This window comes from Melanostigma gelatinosum (assembly GCF_949748355.1).
Source record: "Melanostigma gelatinosum genome assembly, chromosome: 4".
In the NCBI taxonomy this organism is placed as follows: domain Eukaryota; kingdom Metazoa; phylum Chordata; class Actinopteri; order Perciformes; family Zoarcidae; genus Melanostigma; species Melanostigma gelatinosum.
Genome location: NC_136637.1, coordinates 29691078 through 29699992, shown reverse-complemented (window position 1 = coordinate 29699992; position 8915 = coordinate 29691078). Strand labels below are relative to the sequence as shown.

Sequence of the window (8915 nt, the reverse complement as noted above, 5' to 3'; positions counted from 1 at the left end):
GCGGGGACGAGCGGCGCTCACGTCGCCCCCGACGCCAACCTGGAGATCGAGGACCTGGAGGACGCAGCTAAAGACGACGACCAGTCGGAGACCGAAGAGTGAGACGCTTATGAACTGCTGTTTCCTGTTTTGAACAGACCGATATCGCGACTCACTCCGAGTCGGTCAGTCAGTTTCCCGTGGCTTGTTGGTGGCACACTGTAACAATCTGTCCCTGTTCCCCAGTGCCTATGAGGATGAAGACCTGCGGGACATCCGGGCCTCCATGGAGAGGCTGCTGCAGGAGGAGGTCGGCGCTGGAGACTTTAACGGGAATCCTCCAGAGGAGGAGGAGGAGGAGGAAGAGGAAGAGGAACGGGTACTTTTCAACAGGATAGCCGCTGAGATCGACCAGGACAACAGTCAGATGGCTGTAGATGATGATGAAGAGGAGGAAGAGGAGGACGAGGAGGACGAGGATGAGGAAGGCTCTAAGGGGAGTCCTGGTGAGGAGGAAGCGGGGGAGCTGCTGAACAACGGTGTGGGAGTCGGGAACCACAGCAACAACAGCCAGCTCAACGAGGAGTGGCAGTCCGGTACGAGGAGTGTTTGTCAAAATAAAAGCTTTTTAAACTGTTTTCAGTAAGTTTTATTTTATTGTACGAACAAACGTTCATTTACTCCTTTTGCTGACGAACTCTTTTACTCATCTTGCTACAGAATTTCGTGGAAAAGTTTGCAAACTACATCAGCTCGTAAAACAAATCTTCTTTAATTAAAGTGACAGTAGTGATGTTCTGTAGTGTGTGAGGTTCTCCGCCACAGTCAGGGTTCTACTGCAGTAGATGAGTTGATAGAAACAGACAGGAGAACCAGCTCGGGAGCAAAGTGATGTTCTTTTAGGAGTCTAAAATACGTCCACAACAGAACATCACTTTGCTCCTGTGATGAAACATCTACTGACGATGGATTCACGCCTTTTTAATAAGTGACGTGTGATAAAAATGTTCTTTGTTTTTTGCAAACGAAGCTCCTTGAGAGCGAGCGAGTCTCACGGTGTGATAACTTGCTGCTCCACAGACGGCAGTGGAGAGGAGCCGGGCGGAGAGGCCGCGCACCACGACAGCATCTTCAGCCGCCTGGAGGAACTTCGCTTCAACCTGGAGCAGCAGATGGGCTTCGAGAAGTTCATCGAGGCCTACAATAAGATTAAGGTGTGAAAGTGTTTCTGATCCCTCTGAATGTTCTCAACACAAGACTTTACAAACACACCTGGGTTTGTTGCTGTTTTAAGGCGATACATGAAGACGAAGACGAGAACATTGACCTGGGCTCCAGTTTGGTCTCGAACATTTTGGGAACTGAGCACCAGCATCTGTATCCCAACATCCTCCATCTGGTGATGGCGGACGGCGCGTACCAAGAAGGTGAGTCATGTTTTTTATCTTTTAATCGTTTGTGTCGACACACAAGTTGAAAACGTCGTCTGTGGTGTCGGAGTACACGGAGCGTTTATTCTCATCTCCTCAAGTCCTCTCCTCTTTCCTAGCGAGTCGTGTAGCTGAGAAACACTCTTCTTCGTCTTCGTCTTCTTCGTCTTCTTCTTGCCGACTCGGTTGACGGGGGGGGGGGGGGGGGGGTTCTTTGAGTTTGACAGCTCTCCTTCAGGATGAGGAGTCTTCTTCAGATACATTCTCTCACAGAACATCTCTATTCGACGATTCTTTTGTTTTCTATTTTTAGTAGAGGATGCGTGATGAATGTCAGATCTGTTCCCTGAGGATTTATCTCCAGATCTGTGAGAGATGGATCTGCAGGCTGCCATCCGTGCAGCAGTAACACTGCTTCATATTACCGTACCCAAGTCGGCGTAAAAGGTCAAATATTCGACATTTGTTTGTGTCATTTTCTTATGTTTCAGAAATCCCTGTTTCGTACAATGACAACAAACAAACCTTTGACTTTGTTGTTGTCATTTAAAGTGGTTGCATTTAAAAAAAAAAACTATTTAGGATTAGGACTAAAGTAATTGTATTTTTATTTAATTATTTTCTTATTAGTAGTTTTAATGATGTATAACAACCTGCTTTAGAGCTCATAATTCATCTCTAATTATTTTTATTTTATTGTGAAAAACAACTGGATTTATTCCAGATTCTCGTAAAAAATTACATTTTGCAAGATGACATTTGACCACATCATCATAATATTAGAATTTACTGTCGCCCAATACTCATGTTTACTGAGTAGAGCTCGAACACATAATGCAGCTCAACGCAACCCCACTAACGTTAGCTGTTAGCTCCGTTATGTAGCATAACAGGACTGTGCTGCCCACCGGCTGCTAACAGCTAACGTTAACTAGCTGGATGCTAACAGCTAACGTTAATTAGCACCCCTAAACAGCCGATTTCAACACAGATCTGTTCATAATGTATCATGTATTATCAGGGAACAAACATGGTGAACAACAATGTCGAACTACAGGTGTGTAGTACTAGTTTTCACATACAACAGTTTGTTTATGTTACGAAAAGTTACTTTTTGCTTTTTGTGCGTTTTCCTACGAAAGTCCAGAAACACGTGTCCGGTTCAGCTCGTTACATTCACACAGTCTTTTTCATAATAAACTTCCGTCTTCACAGGAAACAACTTAGTTAGGTTTAGACAACAAAAGTACTTGCTTAGGTTTAAGAAGATATTGTGAAATACTCAGTTAGGTCAAAGCAAAAAATCTTCTGACTTAGGTTCAGTAAAAGATCGTCGTTTGGGTTAAAATGCTGTTACCGGTACTGATCTACGTTTCCTTCTCGTTCCACACGAGGAACGAACAGAAGTCTGGAGGAAAGATCTTTCTGTTCCCATTTAAACAGGATCACAAAGTCATGAGGACGCATCATCTGGGAACCATGAATCTGTCCTCTTCTGTCCCTTCTTAAGAGACAAGATCTAACCAATGACCTCTGCCTCTCATATTAATCATCCCTCTCGCTCTCTCTCTCTCTGTCCCTCTGTCTCTTTATCTCTCTCTCTCTCTGTCCCTCTGTCTCTTTATCTCTCTCTCTCTCTCTCTCTGTCCCTCTGTCTCTTTATCTCTGTCTCTCTCTATCTCTTTATCTCTGTCTCTCTCTCTCTCTCTGTCCCTCTGTCTCTTTATCTCTGTCTCTCTCTCTCCCTGTCCCTCTCTCTCTTTATCTCTGTCTCTTTATCTCTCTCTCTCTCTCTCTCTGTCTCTTTATCTCTGTCTCTCGCTGTCTCTTTATCTCTGTCTCGCTCTCTCTCTCTGTCTCTCTTTATCTCTGTCTCTTTATCTCTGTCTCTTTATCTCTGTCTCTCTCTCTCTCTCTGTCCCTCTCTCTTTATCTCTGTCTCTTTATCTCTCTCTCTCTCTGTCTCTTTATCTCTGTCTCTCTCTCTCTCTGTCCCTCTGTCTCTTTATCTCTGTCTCTCTCTCTGTCTCTTTATCTCTGTCGCTCTCTCTCTCTGTATCTGTCTCTCTTTATCTCTGTCTCTCTCTCTCTCTGTCTCTCTTTATATCTGTCTCTCTCTCTGTCTCTCTTTATCTCTGTCTCGCTCTCTCTCTTTATCTCTCTCTCTGTCTCTTTATCTCTGTCTCTCTCTGTCTCTTTATCTCTCTCTGTCTCTTTATCTCTGTCTCTCTCTCTGTCTCTCTGTCTCTCTATCTCTGTCTCTCTCTCTGTCTCTCTTTATCTCTGTCTCTCTCTCTGTCTCTCTTTATCTCTGTCTCTCTCTCTGTCTCTCTTTATCTCTGTCTCGCTCTCTCTTTATCTCTCTCTCTGTCTCTTTATCTCTGTCTCTCTCTGTCTCTTTATCTCTGTCTCTCTCTCTCTCTGTCTCTCTGTCTCTCTGTCTCTCTTTATCTCTGTCGCTTTATCTCTGTCTCTCTGTCTCTCTCTCCAGATAATGATGAGTAATGTTTCGTGCTGGCAGCCGTGACGATCTGCTGACTCTGTGAAGTCTTCCCGTGACGCTCATCATCATCATCATCATCAGAAGGATCTATGCATGAAGTGTTCAGCCGCCCATCTCTGTGTTTCAGGCACACTCGCATGATGAGTAACGAGTACACTCCAGGCTGTGTTTCATACATTTTTGACTATCAGCGGCGAACACTGTTTTCTAACCAGTGTTCATTCAGAAATGCATTATAAAAAACACTCGTTCCTATGAACCAAAGTCAACTTCAAAAGTTCTGTCAAATGTTTATGAAAACCTGTAAATGAAGGAAGACACGTGTTTGTTGATTAATGGCATCAATAATGTGTTTCAGTTCGTTGTTGGTTCAGTCAGAAGCCACGGTGGCATTTTATTTTGGCGGGACAAAGATCTGGTCCTCTCAGGTGCTCGCTTCTCGACCACGGCTTCAGAACCCATAAAGCAGGTCAGCAGGACTTACTCAGAACCAGCTGAACCGCCGCCTCCTCTTTCTAAGACTCTTTTCACCGACACAACAAGTTCAACACGTTTCCACGTTTCTGAAACAATCCATTGGTAATGTAGCAGGACTGTGAGGTCACATAATAATAGTAATAATTCGTATTTGATTGTAAATTAAATATTGTAAATCTTTATATGAAATAAACACTTTTTAAAGAACCTGAGGACTTTTATTTCCCCTACCGCTCTACTTTTTACTGCATCTCAAAGGTACATAACATACATCTCAAGGGTACATATTGTACTTATTATACATCTCAGAGGTACATATTGTACTTATTATACATCTCAGAGGTACATATTGTACTTATTATACATCTCAGAGGTACATATTGTACTTATTATACATCTCAGAGGTACATATTGTACTTATTATACATCTCAGAGGTACATATTGTACTTATTATACATCTCAGAGGTACATATTGTACTTATTATACATCTCAGAGGTACATATTGTACTTATTATACATCCCAAAGGTACATATTGTACTTATTATACATCTCAGAGGTACATATTGTACTTATTATACATCTCAGAGGTACATATTGTACTTATTATACATCTCAGAGGTACATATTGTACTTATTATACATCTCAGAGGTACATATTGTACTTATTATACATCTCAGAGGTACATATTGTACTTATTATACATCTCAGAGGTACATATTGTACTTATTATACATCTCAGAGGTACATATTGTACTTATTATACATCTCAGAGGTACATATTGTACTTATTATACATCTCAGAGGTACATATTGTACTTATTATACATCTCAGAGGTACATATTGTACTTATTATACATCTCAGAGGTACATATTGTACTTATTATACATCTCAGAGGTACATATGGTCCAGATATAATAAGAAAACATTTGACTGATCTATTAATACTTTAGTACATGTAGCTGACAATACTTGCATACTTTTACTTCAGTCAGGTTTTGGTTGCAGGACTTTTACTTGCAGTGGAGTATTTTCACAGTGTGCTGTTGTACTTTTACTGCAGTAAAGCATCCGAGTACTTCTTCCACCCCTGATGTAGGGTGTGACCTTACAGTGTAGACGTGTCCGTGCTTTTAAATGCTTTCTTACGTCATGACAATGATTTATTCAGCGTCTAACATTGAAAACGTGACGGTTTGAAAGAAAACCCTTTCTACTGGCAGGATGTATTCACGAAGTCACAATCCCTGTGGAATAATCTCACGAGAGCCTCCAGTGTTTCCACACCACGTCTGATCCCGTGTGACGGGAGAAGAGGGCGTGTTCCCCCCGACAAACACGTCACAGAGCTTTAAAACTGCAGGAAGTTAAGAAGTTCTAATTGTTTTTTTCTGTTATATGAGTGTCTAGAGCGAGACATTTGTTCTAACCAGTGGAGGCTGGTCAATAGAGGGCGCTAGGGCGCCGCCAAAACAAATCAAATCAAATCAATAAATGCTTTCCTCCATGCATCCCTGGTGGGAGGGACTAAGACGCAAGGAAAGGACCCGAGTGAGGGAAACGGGGAGGCTTGGGATGTACCCTTGGAGGAGCAGTGCTCGCGCTAGCATTAAAACTATATCTTTTTGTATTTGTACGTTTTGTGAAATGTTGTTTAAATATGCAAATGAGGCATTATGTAATGGTAACTTTTGGTGAATTTAGGAGAAATCTACAGACACAAACAGACAAAGTAGTGAAATCAATGTTTTACTTGTACAATGTTATGGAGGAGAAATAGACCATCTCTAAATTGACCAGCGCATGAAGAACCTGAGCGAACGTGTCATTGTTAAATCTAAACGTAAACATGCATTTTGAAGCTGAGGCTGTGTCGTATTAAACATGCAAATCAGTTCCACATTAGAGTTCAGCTGATAAAACATGGTTATTGTGTATTAGATTACATCATAAATCAGTGCTGGAGACGCTCCCCTCTCTGAGGCCTGAGAGGAGAAACTCTTCCAGCTGCTTCATCATTCATGCTGCTCGGTGGCGTCCTGTTCCTTGTTGTTCCAGGTTTGCTCCTTCTGTTTTATGTGGCTTCTATTATTCATGAGCGGTTAGTCGCGATTTGCATGAAAGTAACTGTCCCACCAAAATAAGAGCATGGGGGGGGGGGGGGGGGCTCTGACAAAATAGCAAGTATGAGGAATGACATCATTGGCTCAGTTTGGAGTCGGGTTTTAGTTGCTTCTCTTCATGCAAAGATCTTCATCATGAGCATCAATGCAACATTAAAAACACTTCATCCACAGTTCAGGTACTTGTTGGCTTCATGTTTCATGTAACTGATCCAAAGATATCGTCTTTAATATTTAGTCTGTGTGTCAGTTTTCCATTGAATGGATATGAAACCTTTGTTCTCTCCCCGGAGGCTCAGCTTTGTACGACTGTCTTCTTGTACCTTTCATTGCCGGCTGTAAGCAGAATTATATTTCCCAGATATCCATCTCTTCTTTGTTCTATGTGCAGCACAGCACTATCAGCACATCCCATAATGTCTTTGATATTTGCATTCATATTGTTCCAGAAAGGCTTTAGTTCAGTGCAGCTCCAGGAGACAGAGTATCGTTGGCGCTTTCATAGCAATGTTAACTTTATTCATTTAAATGGTCGGACTGAGAGATTTGTTTTGGGTTTTACTAAAATAGATCAACCAACGGACAGTTTACTAGTTAAACACAATTAATACATTAATAGTGGTAAGCTTCGTAATAATAACAATAATAAATGTAGCACCTTTCATACCAGGAATGATAATAATAAAGGTATAATAATAAACATAAAAAGGTCAAATGAGATGGAAAATAAGACACGCTTTAATAAAAAATGAAAAAATAATTAATAAAATTCATAGAATTCATAACATGAAAATAAAAACACACTGAACACAAAATAAATTCTGAATAAAATTAAAATGAATAAATAGAATGCATAACATAAAGTGGAAATATAACGGACTGAAAACTAATATTAAAAAGAATACAATCAGCACCCATACATGCCGCATCAGAAGCTCTATGTTCTCTTCTGCTCTTTTATTTTGGTGCAGATTTGAATTTTGAAGAGAAACTGTTTTGAAAGTGTTTTTGCCTCGAGTGCGTTCTCAACCAATCACAGTTCATCTGTTTAACGCTTCAGCTCCTCCTACATCATCTCTGTTACATACGATCACTGAACTAACGTCAGACGAGCAAAAACAAGAGTCTCACGCGCTCTCTGGCTGACGATGTACTCGAATAAATTAATTACATTCCTGGTTCGATTTTTTCCATGAGGCCCTGAGGTCGGCTTGATCTCGGCTCCCAGAGGCGGTAAAAAAGTGGGAGTGCTCAAAGTGGGAGGGCCCAAAGTGGGAGGCCCCAAAGTGGGAGGGCTCAAAGTGGGAGGCCCCAAAGTGGGAGGGCTCAAAGTGGGAGGGCTCAAAGTGGGAGGGCTCAAAGTGGGAGGGCTCAAAGTGGGAGGGCTCACAGTGGGAGGCCCCAAAGTGGGAGGGCCCCAAAGTGGGAGGGCCCCAAAGTGGGAGGGCCCCAAAGTGTGAGGCCCCAAAGTGTGAGGCCCCAAAGTGTGAGGGCCCCAAAAGTGTGAGGGCTCAAAGTGTGAGGGCCCCAAAGTGTGAGGGCTCAAAGTGTGAGGGCCCCAAAGTGGGAGGCCCCAAAGTGTGAGGGCCCCAAAGTGTGAGGGCCCCAAAGTGTGAGGGCCCCAAAGTGTGAGGGCTCAAAGTGGGAGGGCCCCAAAGTGTGAGGGCCTCAAAGTGTGAGGGCCCCAAAGTGTGAGGGCTCAAAGTGTGAGGCCCCAAAGTGTGAGGGCTCAAAGTGGGAGGGCCCCAAAGTGGGAGGGCTCAAAGTGGGAGGGCCTCAAAGTGGGAGGGCCCCAAAGTGGGAGGGCTCAAAGTGGGAGGGCTCAAAGTGGGAGGGCCCCAAAGTGGGAGGCCCCCTGGCCTTCACCTACAAAATGTCACTCAAGGAGACGAGTACCAACCACGAAGAGACTCAAAATTAACACAAAACAACCAAAATGACAACAAAGAGACAAAATGTCCAAGAAGGACATAAAAAAAGACTACAAAATGACACAAAGAAGACAACAAAGCGATATAACATGACTACAAAGAGACATAAATAGACCAAAAAAGACACAAAATGACCACCAAGAGACATAAAAGGACAACAGAAGGTGGACTAAACACCTCTTAATTCCGTGTCTCTCCTCTGTAGGAGACATGCTGAGGTCTTTTGTATGTCTCTTGTCCTATAATCCGCCCACGTTTACAGTAATAGACCGTACAAGTGGGGCAATATTTCTGTCAAGGTTCGTTCCTTGAAATTGGGACGTATGTCTTGTCATGTCCTCTCCTGCTCTCCTCGTCCTCCATTTATAGGCAGTAACACAGCTGTCACCTCCATCACACCGGGGGGGGGGGGGGGGGGGGGGGGGGTTACACATGAGGGTCAAGCAGAAAAAAGGATGGGGGGGGGGGG

The 8915-nt window shown here is 43.0% G+C and overlaps 1 protein-coding gene across 4 annotated transcripts in view; it reads left to right on the top strand.

Annotated features, from left to right (window-relative positions):
- nek1 (NIMA-related kinase 1) overlaps nt 1–4511 on the top strand; it is a 19197-nt gene extending 14686 nt beyond the window's left edge. For all 4 annotated transcript variants that reach the window (XM_079267741.1, XM_079267739.1, XM_079267740.1 and 1 more), the window contains 5 exons: nt 1–98; nt 226–575; nt 1060–1193; nt 1274–1406; nt 3901–4511. The exon at nt 1–98 is cut by the window's left edge and continues 60 nt beyond it. In XM_079267741.1, the coding sequence (XP_079123867.1) occupies nt 1–98; nt 226–575; nt 1060–1193; nt 1274–1406; nt 3901–3914 (729 nt within the window). In that variant the 3' untranslated portion in view covers nt 3915–4511. The remainder of the gene's footprint in view (nt 99–225; nt 576–1059; nt 1194–1273; nt 1407–3900) is intronic.
- Nucleotides 4512–8915: the final 4404 nt, after the last annotated feature.